At 39.0% G+C, this 23,282-nt stretch overlaps 1 protein-coding gene and 3 long non-coding RNA genes across 7 annotated transcripts in view; 1 reads left to right on the forward strand and 3 right to left on the reverse strand.

Moving 5' to 3' along the window:
* Positions 1 to 3,210: 3,210 nt before the first annotated feature.
* LOC111859837 (uncharacterized) lies at positions 3,211 to 6,982 on the reverse strand. Of its 2 annotated transcripts, none has more exons than XR_002841907.2 (3): positions 6,709 to 6,982; positions 4,975 to 5,054; positions 3,211 to 4,207 (listed from the first exon to the last, which is right to left on the reverse strand). It is a non-coding gene; the product is annotated as an uncharacterized lncRNA (long non-coding RNA). The 2 variants fall into 2 exon arrangements; XR_002841906.2 differs by having other exon boundaries at positions 4,979 to 5,054; positions 6,709 to 6,979.
* Positions 5,696 to 23,282, forward strand: part of LOC111859836 (rho guanine nucleotide exchange factor 9) — a 71,468-nt gene continuing 53,881 nt past the window's right edge. The window contains exons 1-3 of one of the 3 annotated variants that reach the window (XM_023842857.2): positions 5,696 to 6,390; positions 18,633 to 20,251; positions 21,320 to 21,616. In XM_023842857.2, the coding sequence (XP_023698625.1) occupies positions 18,698 to 20,251; positions 21,320 to 21,616 (1,851 nt within the window). In that variant the 5' untranslated portion in view covers positions 5,696 to 6,390; positions 18,633 to 18,697. The remainder of the gene's footprint in view (positions 6,391 to 18,632; positions 20,252 to 21,319; positions 21,617 to 23,282) is intronic. The other 2 variants (XM_023842858.2, XM_023842859.2) reach the window with 2 other exon arrangements.
* On the reverse strand, positions 9,347 to 12,933 carry LOC140593178 (uncharacterized). Its single transcript, XR_011993440.1, has 3 exons — positions 12,913 to 12,933; positions 10,203 to 10,292; positions 9,347 to 9,817 (listed from the first exon to the last, which is right to left on the reverse strand). It is a non-coding gene; the product is annotated as an uncharacterized lncRNA (long non-coding RNA).
* Positions 12,986 to 14,286, reverse strand: LOC111859838 (uncharacterized). Its single transcript, XR_002841908.2, has 3 exons — positions 14,142 to 14,286; positions 13,301 to 13,338; positions 12,986 to 13,044 (listed from the first exon to the last, which is right to left on the reverse strand). It is a non-coding gene; the product is annotated as an uncharacterized lncRNA (long non-coding RNA).

Consider the following 23,282-nt stretch of genomic DNA (forward strand, 5'->3'; position numbering starts at 1 on the left):
AAAATGGTAATGTTTCAGATTTATTATTTCTGCCTTGAATACTGGCACTGATAAATGCAATTCTTCTTGATATGTAATCATCCAAAGATCTTATTTCACAAGTGTGGTAATGAAACTGTACTAAAAGAAACAGCCTACAGCTTAGTGTTACAAATGAAATGTGAATTGTGAGTAGCGGAGCAATATATCTTGTGTCAAACATTTCTGAATAAGTTTACAACTAAAAATAAACTCTTTCACTGCTCCCCTCTGCCGTTGTAGTAGAGAGTCATCCTTGACAGTGTCTATCTTTTGCAAGTAAGATTGTACCTTTCAGGAAGATAAGAAAGTTTGTTTTTTTTAAAAATGGTTAGTGTGCAAATGTTGTGCTATTCCAGTTTGGAGAGGGTGTTTTCACATACATCAAGAATATATGTATTTCATTTTGTGTCAGATGCCAACCCTCAAAATAAAGAAAAATGTTACCTATTGCATAGTTTCTGTAAAAGATTGTCATTTTCTCAGTATTCTACTACACCAGTGTTTCCCAACCCAGTCCCCAGGACCCCCAAACAGTCAATGTTTTTGCTTCATCCTAGTTCCCTGCCAGACAGTGCACATCTTTGCTCCCTTCCAGTTCCAAGGACTGGGTTAGGAAATACTATACTACACTATCCAGTCAACAAGAAGTATAAATATTCCTTCATCACTTGCGGATGAGGTGATTCAGAAATTCAGAAACTTTCTGAACATGTAAACAGCTAAAGACAAGACTTGCTGTATCACTGTTGATTTCTAGCACATTGATTGGAATCACAGTGTTCTGGAGGCAAGAGAATTTGTTCAGTGACTTATGCGCTCTTTTTCTGCTTCAGTACGATCCACATTTTAGGGAATCCCATTTGTCTCCCAGTAGCTTATAGTCACATTCTTTCCCGGGGGAAATGTAATTGCCGGAGTGCTTGATGGACATCTTTCCCAGCATCCCTTGGGAGATTCCTCACGGCTGCAGGGATCTCCATGTGTATAGGCTGGGGGGCAGGGCTGGCTCAGAATAGAAGTTGTCAAATGATGTATTAATGTTAAATCATAACCCCCTAAGTATGTAAAGCAATCACAACTTGTGTCAGTATAATCTACTGTATATCACAGAATTAATGGCCCAGGTAAGTATATGATTTGTTTATTTGTTTGCTTTTTTATTAATCTTCCCTGGACACACAGACACATATATGACATATATATAAAGAAAAACGGTTGACTGTTTATAATAGCAAAGTGTTTGATGGTGGACATTCTGGAAGGGCCTGTGGACTCCACAAAAAAGGATGTCCTTTGGTGTGTGTCGTGCAAGGGCTGTGTTAGCCCCGGCACCGACTGAGAGAGAAACTTTGGCAATTAGCCACACAATAAAAGGCTAAAAGATGTTACATAATCACTGTGAATCAGAGGACGAAGAGCATTTCCCAAACACCGCAACAAGATTTCTGGTTGTTGCACAGACATCACTGACGAAATGGCATCTGATACACACCTGTTAAATGTATACTTAGGAATAAGATGCTGTGCTTTGCAGGGTTTACACTAGAGAAAGGCATTATCTGTTATAATAATGATAGGGTATGGGGTCTAGAAAAGAATGCATGTCATCAAAATGAAGACGGTCCGACTGAAAATATTACTCAGATTCCAGGCAAAGCACTTTACTTAAAACTGACGACAAGGTTGATTAAATGCTGTAAAAAATAATAACTTCCTATTTATCTCCGACAGCGGAAGTTGCCTGCAATATGGCTATAGTTGTATTCCTCCTCTGATGTGCTTTATTGTAGCATATTTCCCCATTATCTGATTTTTACAGTTATTGCAATAACTGTAGTTTTATGAGCAAGCTCCGTAGTTCTACAGGCAGACTGGATACATACGAAAAACAATGCACCTTTAGTGTGGCCCTAAATTAAAAATAGAACACCATTGCAAACATTTCCTGTCTTTTGTTTTCCTTCTGGTTCACTGCTGCTTGTAGTAGATCTGTAGTACTACTAGACACAACTGTCACCCTGAACTGTGCCAGGAGAATGTCAAAGACCCAAGCCCACACCCAGCTCTATGTATAAAATCAAACATGCTGCATTATAACACATGAGAGGGTATTCCAACTATTTTAAATCAAATATTTAGTCCAGAGTGGAGAGTCCTTTCCATCTGATTATCCCATTACTTCTGTAAGCCCCAGTGGAGATGAATAATAAAACAGCCATTGAGGTGAACCATTGCTCATTGAGGCAAATGAGCTTAGAGTCATTCCCTACACAAAGAGCTTATGGCCTTGAGCAAAGTCAGATAATTCTGTTACTCTTGGCCACTGCGTTCCTAAGGCCGCAGACGTTGAGGAATGTATCAAATGGGACAAAACGACAATCAAATAAATATAAAAAACACAGAGATGCAAACTCAGCCACATCTTTCTATATATACCCATATAAAAATGTTCAGTATTACAGTATCATGCGTTCAGCCTACCCTTCAGTGCCTGTCACACTGAGACAGAACGTCCATGCATTTGGCAGTTGCATGTAATTAATTCATTAATGCATGTTGCTTAGAGGCCACACCAGCCCTCACTGCAGAACATGGACTTGAGAAAGCCTGTAGGCCCCTATGATAAGAGCCAACGACACAGAGAGCTGGGCTTGTGCCCTGAGGACTATGCTAAGAATGCTAATGGTATATTAGAATGACAAGAATGTCCATGTAACTCCCGCTGACTTTATCACCTTATGTTGAAAGAAAGCTACCTGCATTTATTTTACATCCAGCCAAGGTGGACTCAGGAATCACACTATACATGATACATTATCGTAGATTTATTTAGTATATATACTGCATAGAGCACTTTCCTTCTTGTTGAAATCACAAGCTTATAACCAGAAAGATTTTTATTTTATGTTCAAAGGCTATGACAGTATTTTGTGCTGATACTATGTTAAAGAAACCTAGATAAAATCCACTTGAACTGTTATTTGTTTAACGTAAACTCAATAAGCAAGAAATACAGAACTGAGGTTCATCATTGAAGAAAATAGTATTAATGGGTTTTAGCTGTATCAACTCATGTTGACGTTTTAAGAATTCCGATAATCCTGTGGGTTTTGCTCCTGTGTGTAGTTCAGTATTTTTTTATTGGTATGAAAACTAAGACAATAAATTCATCTAGCCATTCATCTTGATGGGGCAAAAATAATATAGTATTATGCTATTACTTAATGTATTAATTAACCACAAACTAAGTCTGAGTTACATACTGATCTCATGTTAATTCATTAGTAATGAATCGTGGCACAAGTTTTATCTCAAGCACTATGTTTGTTACTATATTTGTTCATGATTTGTACTTCAGTAGTAACTGAGTTATTACTAAGTATTTGTGCCTCTAAGTAAAGTGTTACTATCCAGCCATTGGTAGCCATTCATAGTAAATCCTCATATTTATTATGGCTAATATTTTTATTATCATACTTTGTGTTATTCTGGTAATTTTACCAGCCCTTTTCAGTTTTTTTTTACTTTATACTTTATAGCATGGCTTGTGTTCTAGTCACAGCAAAACCAAAAAATAAAGTACCGAAAAATACTGTTGTGCAGGAAGTTCAGGAAGAAGCCAATTGTTCTTGCAAATAAAAAGGCCATGATGTCATTTAAAGACTAAGCACAATTTTGGGTTTTCATTTCAAAGACATACTTCGTGAAAATGCATTCTTTAAAAATATTCACATGGTATACAGCATTATTCACTGAGATTGTGATAGTGCCACACAATGAAACCACCGAAGTATTTCATCTGATTTACAACACATTGCTTAAGTTCTGAAAAAGCATTTCTTTCCAAAAACAAATCAAAATAGATCATAGGGTCAAAGAGCCAAAGAGAGAAATGAATACTGATTAAGACAGCATCGCCCAGCATTCTCTCAAGTCTGCATGCCATTTGTAGAAAAAACCAGGAAGCGTGTGTGTGACACTGTGGGCAATGGCAGGAAGAGCTGTAATCCTGCAGAGGAAATGGGCTGAATGACTGAAAAACTGAAGAAAAAAAATCTGAAATGTGGGGTAGCTCTCTTTTTCCCACCAAAAAGCTCTATATCAGGAACAATACACGGCTCAGGAACTATAGCAGAACCAGACAGCCGTGTGCTGAGGAAGAGCAGCCGTGACGGTCCATAAAGTCCTGAGCAGAAGAAGAAAATCAAGTAAGGTCTGATGAGGGAGATACTGAAAAAAACACACACTTATAGGGGATTTGGTAACTACTGTATGAGGCTTCCCATTCAGGGTGTTTGTCTGCCTTGTGCTCTGTTCTGTCTGGTATACACTCCAAGCCCCCAACACTGTACAGGACAAATGGCTGGAAGACGGGTGAACGGATTTACCTTGTGAATCTTTGACAGTCACATATAAGCATATTGTTCACCATAAGAATCCCCAGTTTCACTGGTGAAGTACACAGTGTTTCAAAGGAAACGATATGCTGCTAATGAATGCAGAGTGATACATAGTCCCATAAAGAAAGCTGGAAATGGCATAGTAATTCACTTTAACTACAAAACACAAACACTGATCTTATTTAAAGATTACAATGTAATTTGTCTTTCATGAAGCTTGCGTTGGTGTGACTTGACATATGAAACTTTTCTAAACAGTTAATACAATAATTTTTTTTCTGGGAAATGCAAAGTGCTTATTTTATAAAATGAAAATATGTTTTTATGTTAGGAAATGTAATGTATTTTTTATTATTGAACTGCCACCCAAGATAAAAGGGTCAACAAAATAATGCTGTTAACACTGTAACATTGTTCATGTCCCCCTGTAAAATTCTGGTTACTTATTTACCAGCTTAATGTCATTGTTCTTGACTGTATTTTTTAACGATAAAAGCTGGAGAACACGAGGGAGATTTCAGGGGGAAAGACGTGTAGACAAGCAGATATTTACACACAGCTCAGCGGTCTTCCTGTCTTTGTCAAGCTGAGAGCATCTTTTGTTTAACCCGTCGATGCAAGGTCCAGTCTTTCCTGTGCAAAAGAGGGAAAATGTGATGCATTATGCGATCACAATAGCTCAGAAACAGGACACAAAGGAAATGATTAAATTTAGGCTCTCCACATCTCGACGTTCACAAGTCCACTGCTCAAAGCCTGTTTAGGTTTCAGGATTCCTGCCGTTTTCCTATTTTGACTGCTGAGTTGATCGCTTTTTCACTTCAAACACATGCAAGTTAGATAACGCGCAGAGAGCTCCAGCCCCTGATGCAATTAGACCCCTAATTTCGCCTGGTCCTGAGGAAGGAAGTCTCCAGACAATCAGATATTAAGAAAAAGAAAGAAAGCAACAATCTTATACATTTATTTAGTTTTGTGATGTTCACTAAATTGTTTAGAGCTTCAGAGAAATCTGACGTCTGGTATATCATTCAAAAGTTTTTTAAAAATAGCGTGTGTGTATATACACATACACACACCCAGTATATTATGTATACATGTATGCATGCTCACACACAGAGACCTACCAGTGTGTGTGTGTGTGTGGAGAAAAACACATGTCACAATCTCTTGCTTACACTTCTGACATGTTTTTACAGCGTCTTCCTTAAGCATTATTATTACATCAGACTCTCTGCGTGCGAGCGTTAGGCTTTATTTACATTTTCAACAATTTTCTGCGCTCGGCGCAGCGCTAAGAAGAGCAAATGCAGTTTCCATTTATAAATAGGCGATTTTAAGACCTGTTTTCTGTTCGTACTGCTTTACTCGCTCAGGAATAGCATACTGCGCTGACGGGTGCGTGTCCCCACACCTCTCCCAGTGCTCCTCCAGTCTGACTGGAATCCAGCGGAGTAAATTTAAAGTGCGACCGGGGGTCAAAAAAGAGGAGCGCAGGCTCTCAATTTCGCATCTCCCTGGTGGGTGAGAGAGAGTCTGTGTGTGTGTGTGTGTGTGTGTGCGCGCGCCTCTTGCATATCTGAAAATCAGCGCTGCTCAGCCAAACAGCACAAGGATGTGGCTGTTTCACGGTATTGCTGAAGTACTTTGGTAGGATTTAGTTTTGGATCTGCGGTGCACCGGTGAGTTTTGAAGCCATCGCTTCCAGTTCAAGTCGCTTCTTTAGTTAATGGACCGGATTCGACTCACAGACTAAATAAAATAAGTTGTCAGTAGATCTTACTTGGGATTCAAGAAGGATTAAAATGATACATTTCTACTTATTGGAAACATCATTAAAGATTTCCACATTATCGGCACTGGGATGACACATGGGCACGAATGGATTCCATATATATTCCCCTTTCGTCGTAGTTTTATACTACATTTTTATGGAAAAGTTTTTTTTAAGACAAACAAAGCAATTCAGGTGAGTCATATCGTTGTATTTTATATACAGTTTGAAGGTCGCTATTTAACTTTCAAATCTAACTATTTAATGACATTTAAAAGGGTGTCACCTTATGTATACTGCATGCGATTTAATTTATACACCCGATTTAGACTCGACTTTAAAAAACTTAACAATACTCTATAACATGTCGGTTATTTCCCCGTGTGTGGTTAACGATAGAAAAGTGCTTTTTTAAAGCCAGTATTTGTGACGTATCACGTGCTAGTTAATTTACTGGTACATGTGGTTTGTCGTTAAGTCAACATGTCATCTGTTAAGAAGGTGACTTTTTACCTTGATCGGAGGTGCCTGCGTGTATGATCATTCCTAAGTAACTCTACAAGTACCACAAACCTTCAGCTTTTTCTCTGCCTGATATTTGTTTCTTTTTCGTTTCTTTAATCGCGGGAATAGGAATCCGTTTAGTGGTTTCTGGAAGAATATCACTGTTCATATCCTGTTCTTATGATGTTTCTCTCCACCCTTTCTGGCGCAGTCATTTTGAACAGTCCGTGCTGCTCATGTTAAAGGAGAAAGGCTAAACTTATGCCAAAGTCCAGTTTCATTGATTTATTTTAGTAACTTGAATAACCCGCACTTTGATAGGCGACCTGAAAGGAAATAAAGATATTTCGTGGGGTAATCCGGGTAGATGATGTGTATAAAGCACCAATAAAAACGATGAAATAACGTATGATACAGGAATAATTCGTACTGATCTCATCAGATAATCGTCCTGTTTAAAGAAGCAGAAGTATAGCCTGAAACCAAACCGTTTACCTCGTTGTGTGTTTGGATTATTGTGACAGATACTAATAGAACAAGAGCAGTTAATTAACCTTATTTAGGGGCATCTAGTTCTTTTTTGTGCCACTTTATGTATGTATTAGGTTTAGACAGAATGTTTTCCTGATATACCGGTATCAAATGTCACAGAAGGATTTATTATCCTTTATGGAAAGGTTGCAGGTCTCTTCCCGAAGGTTTTCTGTGAATCCAACAAGTTCATGCATGTATGTATGTGCAAATTCCAAAGGTTACAGAAGTCAGAGGGAATATATAATAATGAGAGACAGAGAGAGAGAGAGAGAGAGAGGGAGCGCAGCAAACTCTCACCCTTGCTACCTTTGTGAAATTTTTGAAATACTTTGTGCTGTCTGCTGGATTGCTCAAAGCCTTAAAAACGTAAGTCACTGTATTATGGAGGGAAGCCTATATACTGTCCCTTAGCATGATGGGTTTGCCTGAGACCTTACTGTTAAAACATGCTACTGTAGTGGTATACAGTAGGTGCTTCTTCTATTGTTACTGATTTTTAGAATGTAACTGTTAGTACAACACATATTTAATCTAACTAAGTCTAATTAACTTTACTTGTATTTTCAAGCAGTTTAGTAATAAATATAAAAATGACTTTCAGTCACCAAAAATGAACATTTTAAGTGAATATTTAGTTGTTTACTTTTGCAGTATTGCAACACTGCATTAAAAACACAAATTTGAATATAGTCAATTACAGACATTGTTACAAAAAGCAAAATTATATTTCTAAGAAGTTTCCATAGATTACACACCATGTGTATTATTGTATATTTTGTACATCTTTAATGATGCTAAGACTATCCTCAGCTGCCGTGAGATCAGAGATAAATACTAGTATTCGTGGGAAATTATGGCCAAATTAAACACAACTCATTTAACATTACTGCAGTCAAGTAACTCAAGGAAAGACTTTTTAATTATCGTTCAAAATCTTTTGACAAATGCAGAACTAAACATCTTACCTTGTCCTAGTTTATAATGAACGTTAATGTTTTTATTTTCCAATTAGTTTCCTGAAGTGTATGCATATAATATTTTACAAGACAAAAAGTTATTCTTTTCTAACATGACTATTAATACGCTGTTCAATAGAAACTTTCCTTTTGTCACAACATATTTACAGCAGAGAAAGAATACCTGGAAATTCATTCGATGTGTAGAGATACACCAAGCTAAACAGAAACTGTAGAATTGTCCATTGACATTTCTGTCAGTGTGTACTATTACAGTTCTATTGAGTATTCTCTGGACTCTACAGCAATTGTACATTGTACAGCAATGTTTGTGGCAGTAGATGCTGTCATTCCTTAGCAAGTCAGCAATGATCTCAGGAAATTAATCCAAAAATTCCACATTCCTTTGCCTGTTTTAGGAAATGTTTCCAACTCTCATGCAATTCTTCAAAAAATGACATGCAAAGTCCTCGTGCAGTTTGCAGGTGTAAAAACCTTCACATCTACTAAAGTTACCACCAAAGCTGCCCCAAAACTCACATGGACAAAGTGAGCTCAAGAAGAAAACTCTTTTTTGAATAATATGATAATAAAATATCATACACTGCATTCAGTAAAAGGAATGTATGTCTCCCTTGTTTTTTTTCAATGGAAACCTGCAATTTTTGCATTATGCATCCACCACCATGCAGTCAAGGTTTTTGCACAAATTGAGAATTTCTAAATTTGGAATGTTACTCACTTAACATTTATGAAAAATACACAATATTCTTTGCTAACAAATAAATTTACAGTATGTTCACTATTTGAGTACCTTTATTCGCAAGAACATGTCATATCTTTGATTCGTCAAAGTAACCTCCTCTAGCAGTTATAACAGCAGAGAAAATCTGAGGCATTCTTTCTACAGGGGATGTTAAATATTGCTCTGTTTCATGGAATGAAACTGTTAATTAGTACATTTAAAGGTAAAGTACAATGTAAAATTTGATTATGTCATCACCACACAACCAGTTAATAGGATGTCAGGCATGCACTGTTACATACTCTTTCCATGTTAGAAAGGAAAGTTGTTTTATTTGACTTATATTTTCATTTATAGTTGTTCACTCAACTTTCCAATGCTTAATCTGAAGTTTATGAAATAAATGGAAAAGGGTTAAAAACCTGTGGTGTGCAAAAACTTTTAACCTTGCATGTTAACTTTTGCAATACATTGAGGTGTTTGGGTGAAGAACGGCAAACCAAGTAGCCTGTCAGCTGTTGAAGTTCCACTTAACATCCTTGAAAAAGGTCGTCAGCCACTTAAAGGCTGCTTGGCTTGACAATGTACTGTTCCCTTTGATCTTCAACCAACTTCGTCCCAAAGCCGTAAGAGATAACAATGACAAGAAATTACTATGGCCTGTGAAATGGCATGCGGTGAAAATATCCATGGCTTGTCGTGGGTCTTGAGCTGAAGTTTGAAGAGCTTCCCACTCAGCCATACACTGTTCATGTGGTAAGCGCTGTTCATTTTACCCTGTTTGAGTAGAATGTGCATTTTATGCACTGTTTCAGGCTGCAGAGTGGCTCAGTGACTAGTGCTGTTTCTTCACTCCTCTGGAGTTTCAGATCCAGTCTCTGCTCTGTGTGTGTGGAGATAGCATGTTATCTTCCCATCCCAAGCGATTTTTCTTGTCCATTTTCTTCCCAGAGTCCAGTAACGTGTCGTTAAGTTCCTTGGCATCTCTACACTGAGTACTCTGTGAGTGGCATCCCATCCCGGGTTTGCTCTACATTAAGCTTCACGCCTCCCATGAAACTACTCAGGATGGAATATGCTGTTTAGATACTATATATAAGGAAATCAAATTAGAAGCTATGTATGTGAAGAGAGTTACTACTTTTAAACATTTCCTAATGAGTGAATGCCTCAATAGTTTTCCCAGCGTGAGGCACGTTGAGTAGACACTTAAACCACCACCAGAACACCTGTCATCACTAACATTAAAAATATTTTTGTATACATACCATGGGAATACTGGTTAAGATATCACAGAAACACACCAGAGTCCACAAGACTGCAGTATATTTTCATCACTTGGAAGTTGGTCATCAAATCTGTTCGGAAAGCATTTTATAATTAAGTGAAGCAAGACATGGCTGTTAGTACTGTATTTACTCTAAACGGCATGCTTAGGCTTGGTTTATGAATCACGGAAAGATAAAACTAGAATTGCCTCCGTATGAGTAATAGGATTCTAATGGATTAATAAATGAGTTAATTACATCATACCTTAAAGAAATGGACTTAGTACAGATTTCATTATGTCTTTTTATTCCTGTATGAAATTATATTTTCTTCTACTGTGAAGTACTGTTATATAACTTGCATACTCTGTAATCTAAGTTAACCAATATATAGTACTAAAATAAGAATACTCTTCTACTGCGCTCACCACCATTTCATACTCATGTCAGAAGTAAGTTTTCTTTGGTTCTGTTTGTTCTGTAGACTTATGTTGTGTTTCCTGTGTAGACAGAGGGTTTGTGTCCTCCAGAGAGTGTGGTATTATTCTCTCGATAGACTAGCATTCCATATCCGCTGTAGACTGAGGTTCTGTTCCATCTGTTGACCAAGGTTCTGATACCTCCGTAGACAGAGATTCTGTTCCCACCGTATAGTGGGGCTCTGTTCCTCTGTAGACTGAGGTTTTATTCATTCTGTCGCCTGAGGTTCTGTTCCTTTTGCTGACTGAGTTTCGGTTCTCTCTGTAAACTGAAGTTCTCCCTACTGTCCACTCAAACACACATCGGAATCCCATGTGTATGGGATCGGAAGGTTGATGTAGGCACTTGATATTCTTTTTTACATTTACAGAAAATCTAAATCATCCTTCTACAAACTGTTCCTTTTTAAACAAAAACTAATATTATGTGTAGGCCAGTCAATGTCGACTCATATTAACCACACAGGTAGCAGAATTCAGATAGCTTGGATAGCTTAAATTCTAAAATGCATGGAACACACGTTCTATTAAGTGTAAGCACAAAAATAGTTAATATATTTGGAGATAGTACTTAAATGAATTAGTACATGGAAACTATAATATTCTTGAGTGTTTGGAGAGTCAGCATAAAGTCATGAAATGCATAAAGACACGATATAGGCCAACCGTAAGCCAACAATCAGTACATTTTGTAATTAGGGAGGCCTGCAAAGAAGCTGCAGTAGAAAGAAATTTCCAGGAAGTCAATTTGTTAGAGACATATGATGGTAAGGAGGCTATTTGTGTATTCAACTGGCAATGGCAACATTGATGAAGAGATTTAAGTTGGGGAAAGACCTCCACTGTCCAATCCTTGAGCAAGGTACCCAAGTCCTTCATTAAAATATCCTGTTGAATTTATACACAACCTTAAGCTGAAGAAGTGATTTTGGATAGATATACGATACCTTTATTAACAAGAAAATGTCATATATTTGATAAGTCAAAGTAACCTCCTCTAGCAGTTGTAACAGCAGAGAAAATTTGAGGCATTCTTTTTACAATGGACATTAAATACTGTGCTGTTTCATGGAATGAAACAGTTAAGTATTGTTTACAGTAAATGGACAGCCTAGAATGTGACTATGCCATCATACAACCAGTTATTAGGACGGCAGACATGCATTGTTACATACTCATTCCATGTTATAAAGGAAACTTGTGTAATTTGACTTATATTTCATTTATAGTTGTTCACTTGACTTTCCAACGCTTAAGAATAAAAAATCTGCGGTTTATGAAATAAATGAAAAAAGTGGTAAAAACCTGTGATGTGTAAAAACTTTTCACTGGGAAAATATGTGCTGGGCAATTGTGGAATATCACAGGGTGGAACAGAAAGAGGTGACAATATTAAAGTGTTTCTAGACAGGCACACACACATTTTGATTAAGTGCTAATTTTGCATTATATTGCTGGTCAGGCTGTTATTTTGACTTCCAGTTCAGGGCTGTGATGGAAAAGGCCGGATCAGGACACTAAATATAGTAACTGGTGTGGCACTGTGGTGGGTAATTCTAGTACATAAATGCTAGCTCTCTTGAGGATGTGAACTTGCCTTTTAATTGGTGACTGACTTAGTTGCCCAAAACCTTTTTTAAAAAATTAGAGGACGTGTGAGCAGTCTTGCACCTGTCCAGTGCAGACTTACAAAGGGATACACAAATGCATAGAATCCATACTGCTGGAACACACTCACAAACACGCAGTGGGGTCTTCAGCGTTTTTTTACAGTCAGAGCTACTCTTTCAAAGAAGTACCAAGTTCCCAGTTATGGGGTGGGAGTCAACTCTCGGTGGATTGTGCTGACTGGTGGGGGTGGGGGCAGGGGTGCTAAAGGTGACGGTCTGCATGTTGTGATCAACTGGTTGGTGAGCACTGCACTAACAGCAATTAAGAGATTCCAGTTTGAATAAGTACATGTCATTTGACTGTGGGTGGAAAGGAGAGCATGCAGCGGAGACGTGCACAGAAGCATACTCCATACACATGGGACTTAAACCCGGACTTCAGGGTTGCCAACTTTTGTCAGCTGGCTGACATGAGATTTTCAGTTCCAGTCTGCAAATCTGCACACACATTTACATGTACATAACAGTTTTATTACCTTGTAAATAGTCTAGGTTTGCGAACTACCCCAACACTTTTGATGTAGCTAATTATCAGCTTATAATGAAATAATGCAGATTTACCATAAGATTTCTTGTGTGAGTAGCACACCAGATGTGTGAGATCTGGCAACCCTGGGACTGCCACACTGCACTGCAACCCTGGGACTGCCACACTGCACTGCAACCCTGGGACTGCGACACTGCACTGCAGCCCTGTTAGGAAAATAATGACTTATTTTACTGCCATTTACAGATGATATTATTAGCAAAACATTCAGGAGATCATTTTTCCATCATTATGTAAATGGAAAAAAATAGCCAAAGATTTTCTAAATTACAATGTACTCAGTGTTAATTAACATTTGCCTTTTTATCCAGCAGACTGCTGCCTTCGCAGAATCTGTAATGACAATCTAGTTCCAAATCTTTGCTCACTAATACAACACAATGAATATGCCATGAAACTTACTGTCCCATTGTGTTTTCCTGTTATTCAGTCATCACTTTCTGTAATATACAAGGGAAATGACAAATGCGAGCAATTTCCTCTAACTTTATGTTAACACCTGCGTTTTTCACATGGTATTTCATGAATTTTATTCATTATAAACAAAGTGTTAACTGCACCCACTGCAAACAGAACATGTTTTTTTTTCAGCTTCTTTTGACCTTTCAGTTCAGACGCTCCCCAGGTTACGATGAGGTTACGTTCTGATAAACCGATCGTAAGGCGAAAATACAATTAAATACAGTACTACAGCTAACCTAACAAACATCATAGCCTTATCTAGCCTGCCTTAAACATGCTTAGAACGCTTAAATTAGTCTACAGTTGGGCAAAACCATTAACACAAAACCTATTTTATAATAAAGTACAGAATATCGCATGTAATTTACTGAATAATGTACTGAAAGTGAAAAGCAGAATAGAATTGGAATTCTCATCTTAAAGTCTAAATATCATAACACAGACCATCGTAACCAGGGAGCATCTTCATTGCTGTGTGTGTGAAAGTATGCCGCTTTGGTAAGTGCCCTGCCTGTTACTTTTGCCCCATGAAGGCCCTGTTCCTCACAGTTGGTGTCATTTGGCAGTTCTTTGTTTGGGTTGCTATGGCTGGCACCTGATTTTTTCTGTAGTGCCTAGTGCACCCCAGCTTTTCCATTTACTCGATTTGTATATCAACTTGCGCTCGGCCTCGCCGAGCTGGCTGTGCTCCCTGACTTCAGGATCTCCCGGCTGCCAAAGATGGAAGGCGCGATCGCGTCTGGCAGGGAGTCTGTGCTGAAATACAGCGAGCGTGCCTTACCGGGTCGCAGCCGGTTTTCCCCTGGCTGGCTGCGGTTTGAGGGATTAAGGCTGACAGTCTCGCGACGCAGGAACACACCACCGTGCATGGCTTCCTGGCCTGTCTCTCGCTTCCGGGGGAGGCTGACAGTTGTTTTGGATTCCTGGGCCATCGCCAGCCTGACCTGCCTAAGCTGTGGTTGGTTGTCCGGGGAAACGTATCTCTGGATGCTAAGGGGGGGGGGGGGGGCTCAGTGTTTCACATGAATATGTCCTAAAACAGATGGGATGTCTTTCGAAAGCAGGGATTAAAATTCACAAAGATAATAAGAGGTTTTACTGCAAGTAAACAATCATGACCACAAAGAGGCAAAGTAGTGTAAATAGAGTGAGAGAGATAATTCCCCTATAAATATTAGAAGCGCTATCATTTTTTATTTCGCTTCATTGTTACTGACTCCATTACGGGCAGATGTTCGTGTAAAAAGCGTCGGTTGTGTAAATGTTATTTCCAAGTGAAGTTAAGCTCCATTTAAACTGAAATGCACTGAAAGAATGATTACCCACAGATACGTTAGCAAATCAATATATCAGGCTTAATATCATGATTTAATCATTGGCGTCCTTATGCCCTTTGCCCCGTCAACACACGTAGTCTGCTGATAGTCTATTGTTTACCTCAGAAATGGGATGTTGTTTAAGTGGCAGCCTTTTTGATTTAGGCGTACTTATTGGGGTTAAGGGTGGATTAATTAAATAACCATTGATGAATCTTTACAGGAAAAAATAAAGGTGTGAGCTAACAGTTTCAGGTGTCCAGCTGTTACTTAGGTTACTTAACCCAATTGTTGTCTTCTGATTAGGGCTAATTGGTTTAACTTGGTTGTTTATCGGTAGCAGCTGTGAAGCTGGTTGCGCATGATGGGTTTTTATCCACCAATATGGAAAAGTAATTGGATAGCAGGGTTGAGATTAAGTTAAAAGTCTGAAACAGTGCATGTCTCCCAATGCACAGAGTGGGCTACAAACCAGCATGGCATCCAAGATACCGTAAAGATATTTGGCAACACTTTACATTAACTGCACATTTATGATGCTTTTATAATGCATTCATAAAACATTCAGTGCCCCTACATAATGCATATATAGAGCATTCATAAGAAGCATGGAAGTATACATTTATATTCTAACATACCTTAACAGCCTTAATATACACTAAAAACAAACATTATATGATAATAGCAAACATTATAATAATTTAATCTGTTAATGTTTGTTATTAATGTATATTAAAGCTGTTAAGGGATGTCAGGATGTTAAAGTATAGATACGTTATAGAACATTCTATGAATGTTCTATAAATGCATTATGAATGTATTATGACAGTGCATTGAATGTTCTATTAATGCGTAATGAATGCTTTATGAAGGTGCAGTTAATGTAAAGCGTAACCAGATATTTATTAGAAGCGTTTGAAAGCAAGAGGAATGCAATTTAGGATGGCAGATGTTTCAGTAGTTCAAGTGTCATCCGCAGCGTATTGATGGTTATTATGAGTGCTTAGCTGTGGCCCGCATCCTGAGCAGTGCATTCATGAGTAGGACTTCCCCTTGCCTGACGTCAAGGTAATCCCTGCCACAAACTGCACATTCTTCTTGAATTATTTATCCCTTCCTTTGCAGGATGTATTCCCGCCGGCAGGACAAAGCTTGTGTTTCTGTCCCCCGGTCTGGCCATTGTGTTCATTTGAAGATGCATGTGTGCAGGTCAGATTGGCAAAGAATAGGGGAATAGTCGCTTATTAAAATCGGATGATTGGCTGAAGATTAATGGGGCATGTAAGACAAATCGCACAGACAAGCCAATCTTCTGTTGTATGCTTGATATTAGATGGAAGAGATCTTAGATATGGAACTAATATTTGGGAGAGATTCTATTTTTTTGTTTTAAATTATACATTTTGATTTGAATATTTCAACAGCAATCTTTGAGGTTTGTCATGACCCACTTGCCTATTGGGATATATTTAACTGTGGGACAGAGTTCATGGCATCCTGAACAGGATGTCTTCTACCATTTAACTAAGGCATCCTGGGATAGGATCCAGGCTCAGTTCAACCATTTACTCGATAACTGGGAAAATGGACGGATGGACACATACATGTGTGCAAATTAATTAAAGAAAGAATGAATAAATAAAACATTCTCGAACAAACAAACAAAAAACAAACAACTTTTTAAATAGTAATAAAAACATATTTTCAATAAAATAAGGTAATAAAAATCATGCCTGCTTATAATTTATTCTTCAGATTCAGTCTCTCATTTAATGTAATTTATTGCACATTAAATATAAAGGCCACCAAAACATCGTCACTGTTACGATTCAGTTTTTAAATATGTATTTAAATTAATTTTTGTTATATCTGCGCACATTGTGCAGAGTGATAATAGCAAACAGGGGCCGCAGTGCTGAGTTGGATGGAGAGGGTCGCGCGTAAAGGGCAAATTCTTCAGATGGGTTAATATAAGGATCTCCATGTCTTGGTAACTGAGGTAACCCTGTGAGAAATATCCAGGCGCTCTGTGGCTCTGTGGCTGTGACACTTGTGCTCTCAGCATAGATGGTGAAGGCCCTTATGTTCAGAAAGAATGTTCTCACCCATGATAGTTTGCATTGATGCCACTGTTTTACAGAGTATATTTAGAGAGATCTTGTTGTCAAATTGACATGAGGGGAGTCACAGACAATCAATCAGGATTGTAGGTTGACATATATACCCGTGTGTTAAAAGCCAGACACATTCCAGTAACATTGTCTGTGGATTGGCCAAATTTAAAATGAAGATAATTATTCTTTAAAATCAAAGCAGACAACCAGACATCAATAATATAAAGTATGTTTGTTTTCAACAATTCAATAACAGCAGATCCATCGGTAAGAGGCAGTTTGGCTTCCTGTATGGTGGGCCATCATAGTTTTAATTATGTCATTTATTTCTGGGAAGAAGTCTCTCCTTCAGGGGACAGACGTCCCAACTATCACCATTTGTATTGATATGAAGTTTAATAACAGGATTGATTCAGTACGAAATATCAATCTCAGGAAAAATCAAGGACGAGGATAAAAAGCACAATAATAATAATAGCATTACCATCATCATCATTATTATTCATAATAATTAGTACATATTAATAATAATAATAATGATGATGATGATGATGATGATGATGATGATAATAATAATAATAATTATTAATAGCAATAATAATAAACTACTTGTGAGAAGTGTTTTTGTGTGCATATATGTGTTATGATTGTATGTAAATTTGACTGTTATGTTGTGTGTAAATTTGACATGTTATGTCATTATTCTGCACTTCTAATTCCTTTTAAATGCAAATACATTCTTAGCTTGTGTTGAGTATATTTTTACATAATCTAGTGAAAAAATGTCTAGTCAGTGCCATAAATTCGAATGTAACTTTCCATCAGTTCTTTTTATAATACAAGAACTTAGTTGTACTGCAGTTCACATTTATGTCTTTGTTTATGTATTAATTAATATTTATTGAGTTTTTCTATTGAGTGCTTGAAAAACAGCACTTAGTGTACAAATGCATATATTTCACTCCCCTTTGAAATAACCACAGAGTGATTTTGCCACACCCTTAAGGCCCTGATCTAAACAATGATTAAAAGTCTGTTTAAAGTCACCACACTGTGAAAACTGGCTTCTCTCCAATATGAGTCACATTGTAAAATATGTATATGCTCCATAGCTTTTCAGTACTAATGTTTTTAACTTGATTTTATGTTATCTCCTGTATGTTAATGTCCCCTCTTTTATTTACTGCCTGTACTAATTTCATATTTGCTAGTTTCACTGTATGTGATCTGTACCGAATAAGCGCATGCAAAAAATTCAGTGGCATCCTTTATAATGAAATCCTTTGCAATGAATAATGCAGCTATTGTCAGAAAGGTGTCATGGTGGACTGGGTTAGAGCATCAGTAGTTATTCCAATGGAGATCTAACAACTTGGTCTCCATTCATGCTACGTATGATATTAACGGCAATAATAAAGGAATACTTTCTCTATAAATTACAGGTGTGTGTGTGTGTGCGTGGGAGTGAGGAGGGGTTAGCTTCAGTGCAATTTCAGAAAGACACACGATACGTTTGCTCGTATGTTGCTAATCAGTTCTTGTAGAGCTGTCATTCATTCTTTTCACTATAGTTATCCATATTCTGTTTGGTCTAGAAAAAGTTTTTGAAAATTGCAATGTAATCTGTTACTGAATTACCACTGGTTTTTAGGGCTTGAAAATTTAGTGTATTGCCAAGGTGTACTGCTAGATGTACAGTTTATCAAGGAAGTTCAGTTTAATTGTGAGAGATGATGGTAATTGGACAGATTTGTGAAAGGTATAAATATATAACTTTGAAGTACATATATGCTGAATTTGAAATATCTACTCTGAAAGTATCTCTCCGTTTTGTCATTGCAGGGAACCTGGCATATGAAGGATATGGAACTGTATAAATTTGTTAACTGATTTTCAAATGTGAGAGGATGGATGATCTAAGCAACTCTACCTCCAAACACAAAGACCCAAATGGATTTGTGAACAAAGTCTTCAATGCATTTCCTGAGGTGGGGAACGAGACTGGCATAATGTCCATCCCAGAGCCAGAGGCGTGCGAAACCCTAGCCCCATTCCAACACTCGGGGAGAGAAAAGGGTGTTTTCAGTAGGAAGCCCCGGAGCACTGGGATCTGGAAGATCCTGGCCAAGCGTAAAACCCCCGCGGGGGGTGAGCGGCGGCCCCATTCTATGATCCTTCTCGGGGAGGCATCTGTACCAAAACTGTCATTTGTAGACAAAGTGAGGTCTTTCAAGATGCTGAAGTCCCCTTCCGTCTTCAAGGGCAAATCAGTCAAGCTCCATGGTGGAAAACTTGGTAGTACAGCTAGAGATGAGCAAGAGGATGGTAGCAGGGATGACTTTAGCCATCTGCAGAGAGCACTCTTTAGGAACAAGGGCAAGAGGCACTCGTATGCCGGCCACACTAAAGACTTTGACTGTTCTTTTGAGGTAATAGAACTATCGATCCCGTCGGAGAATGAACAACCACTGTTTAAAGATGCCACTGGTAGTCAGAATGGTTGCAAACCAATGGTTGCATCATACACAAAAAGAACACTTCCCAACTTCTCAAATTGTAATAATTCCTCACTTCATGATGATCTTTACGTGAAGGATTGCCCGAAATCACCACAGACTGGAAGGAAGTCTAAAGGAGCAGATGTCTGGAGCTACCTTAGAAAGATCTCCTTTATGGGGAAAGGAACCTCCAGCTTGTCTGAAAAGAGTTTTGACTCAGAGTTTCATACTTTAGACAAGACAATTGATTCAGATTGTGCCTCAGCCGACTTTGAATGCATCAAAGAGTTAAACCCTCCGTCCAAATCAACGGGTAATGAAAGCAGAGGTGCTCATTTTGGAGGACTTTTTAGATTTTTTAGCAGTGTTGCTGAAACAGCCAGAAAGTGGAAAAACTCTTCCAGATCTTTCTCCCCACCGGAGGGGGAGGGTTCACCTTTGGGATCCCCGTGCACTCAGAGGTCACAAGACTTTGTTCATAACATGTCCGTAAATTTCAGGCATGAGGAAATCAATGCACCTTCTATGCCAATGTCTCTGTTATCCTCTGACTCAGGTTTGAGTGAGGGCCTCTCGCCCAACAGTATGGCTGAGAAAGGATCTCCTCAGGTGGTCCTGAAGTCCTGGAGAGCCTGTCTGGATCCCCCCAGTCCCGATGGGCATTTGTCCAACAGCTTGACTGAAGTGGAAATGCCTCTTGGTTTACCATGCAAGTCAACAACCTCCTTGGAAATTCCCAGCAAGCAAGGCGACCCAGACAGCCTCATTCGTCTTGAGGCCGGAACTCCGTCAGATAGCAGCCCGCCTGGGGAAGAGGAACAGTCAGGAAATGATATGGATTCCATGGATATCTTGGTCTCCTCTGATGAGAAAGAAATGCACGACAGCCACAGGAATGTAGGAAATCAAGAAACCCGCTGCAAAGCAAAGCCTGTACCCGTTGGTCCAGGGAGGGCACTTAAGGTAAGGTCCTGGATTAACAGGTTTAAAATGAAATTCAATTATGTTGAATTATGTTGAATTCAATTATGTTGAAATTTCTGTTCAGTTAAGATGTTTTTTCACTTCTGGGTTTGGTCAGTGAGCAATAGTAATACAACGGATGCTTTATTTTTTTTATTATTGTTCAATTTTATATTATTTTTGGAGTATGGAAAGAAACTGATGACATGATGATTGACAATGTTTGATGTTGTATGATGTCCTCATAAAATCAGCAAATGATTTGTATTTACAGTACAAACTGACACTCGCATGGTATACATACCATTATGTATTTCATACATTATTCCTCCATTCCAATATTATTTTAACTTATTCCATCAGCCTCATCCTTACACCTTTACACCCAATTGCATGCTTCATCTTTTTAAAAAGTAACAATTAAAGCTGATCAGAAACAATTATTTTTTTAATGATATCCTGCCAAACAATCAAAGGGATAAACTCGATATATTTGAGTTTTGTGTCCTTTTGTGCCACCTGCTGGACAGAGCACTAAAGAACAGGAATGACAACTAACAGCTCAGTTGTATTATGGACCTGTGTCACGCCCTATACTGTCATAGACACCATAAATCAAAAGCTTCTGGGCCCATGTGGGCTGCCTGCATTCAGGTAAATTGGACCAACAGACCAAGGGAAGACTGCCATATGCTTGCAGTATTACGTAGATTCATACGTCTTGCTCTGCTTTTGTTGGCCTGAGCTTTCATTCCTGTACTTACCTATGACTTGCCTTCTGATTAAAGCAAGATGGCAAGATTAAACTTTCTAGGACTGAATTTCAGCCTTGATGCATCTAAGATAACAGAAGTGCAAGAGAGTTTCTGTTCAGGTTTGATTTTGGAAGGTCAGGTCTCTGCAAAGCAAAGAGTCATTGATCCTCCAACTGGTGAGCAGTGAAGTGTGATAGACTGTACTATGTCACCCACAAATGCAGGAATTTTATTCAAACTAACTGAATTTGTGCCAGTTATGGAAAGACAGAAGATAATAGTTTTTCTTGCTTCAATATTGGCTGAAAACCAGGGGCTGGCAGGCGGTTGTTGTTTAGACAAGGATGGTCCAGCAGCGCTCGACCGTAGCGCTTTGGCGATCACCTTTCAGAAGCGGAGGAGGCTCCGACCGGCCTCGCTCTACGCCACTATGCTGGGTCGGCAGTCTGCGATCCCAGAGGAGGGCGAAGAGAAGGCGCCACGGAGGTGCCAGGCTAAGTCTGCTGGGCGGCCCCATTTGCCGCCGAGGCGGCCGCTCGTACGCAAGAGGCCCCGCTCCGTAATCGATGGCACGGCCGTGGCCAGGGCCGAGCCCTCGCACCCCTTCAGAGTAAGCCGTGTCCCCCACCCCACCCCCCCCGCCTCCTCCTTTGGTGTGTCTGGCTTGGAAGGATACCGACTTCCTGTCGGTACTGTCTCCTCTCACCACGTATGGCTACAGAGAAACGCTCGGAGTCACGATTCGAATCCATCCAGGTGTCACCATTTACGGTCTGATTAACGGAAAAACCCTTCTAAGGCGGAGTCCGTGTAAGGTGCAGGTTTTTGTTGGCCGTGCGATTTCTGAAAGGATTTAACGAGATCCCTGGGGTTTTATATCCCCGTCTGATCTCAGGATAGGCATGCATAAATATTATATAATCAGCCGCGCGGCCATTCGTATCCCAACCAAAGTGCTTTCGGCCGTGAACGTTGTTCACTCTGGAAGTTTCTTTTTGTTAATCTTTGTTCCAGGATCATCAGCTCAGCATTTTTTATAATCCGCTGCAGGTGTGACATCCAAAAATCGCCAATTCATCTGTTAAATGGCCCGTCCTTGGCTCATTGCCTATAGTAATTGCCACAGAATGCAATAGTATTTGTCACCTTGGATTTTTAACAACTGGTTCTCATATATGATGGGTTTTCTGTATTTTATTTACTTTTGCATGCTGCATGAAACAGCACATGTTTTCAGAGTATGGCTAACATATCATTGCTTCCATTAGCTACAAAATTTATCAGCATCAGACGTACAGACTCACTAACACCTCATGCAATGACTTTTTTATTTATACAAATATTCTGAATTCCTTCCATCTAAATGTAATAGAAGTTTAACAGAACTGCAAAGTATAATTGTAAATGTAGCCTTTAGTATTGCTCCCTAGTTGTATTAATAATAATTGGAGCAGTTTCCTAACCCAGTCCTTGGGGACCCATAGTCGGTCCATGTTTTTGCTCCTTCTCAGCTTCCTTCCAGCAGTTTCACATTTTTGCTGCTCCCGGTAGGGAGCTGGGAGGGAGCAAAAACATGGACTGTCTGTGGGTCCCCAAGGGCTGGATTAGGAAAGACTGAACTGGAGCAATCAAGCCTCACTTGCCAATGCACCAGTGAAGATGACTGCTAGAAAAATGAAAGGAAAAGACCAGTTATGCCTACTCACCACCCACACAATTTCAAAAATAGCATTGCCTGGTAATGAATCAACAACATGTACATGCCTCGCTATAATAGAGCAACAGGCAGGGAACTGCTGATTGAATGCTGGAACAGCACACACTGTGAAATTGGACATTTTACACTCAGTTCGAATTCCCGCTTTCTCTGCTGCCATCCGTTCTAGGCGTTTCAGCCTGCCCTCCTGAAAATGATCTCCCCCAATAACTTTGCATTCTTTAACCAAACCAGCTGCTGAACGAGGCTGGTTTATGTTGCTGGACATATTTCAGATGTACTCTCTTGGAGTCACAGCTTCAGATTTTCGTGTTGGGATGGCACATTATGTAAGATCAGAATTAAAGCCCCGGGATCAAATGGGATCAAATCTTGTGGGATTTTACCCACATTTTCCAAACACATGCAAAATGTATCTTCAATGCATGTACAGACATCGCCTGACATAAAAATTCTCTAGCTTTTAAGCTCCTTTGGGCTCAGTCTCCTAAAATATGGACAATGAATGAATGAATATTTTAACCACGGGTCTGAGCTATTTTGAGGAACCGGAATAATT

The sequence above is a fragment of the Paramormyrops kingsleyae genome, chromosome 10 (assembly GCF_048594095.1).
Source record: "Paramormyrops kingsleyae isolate MSU_618 chromosome 10, PKINGS_0.4, whole genome shotgun sequence".
In the NCBI taxonomy this organism is placed as follows: Eukaryota; Metazoa; Chordata; class Actinopteri; order Osteoglossiformes; family Mormyridae; genus Paramormyrops; species Paramormyrops kingsleyae.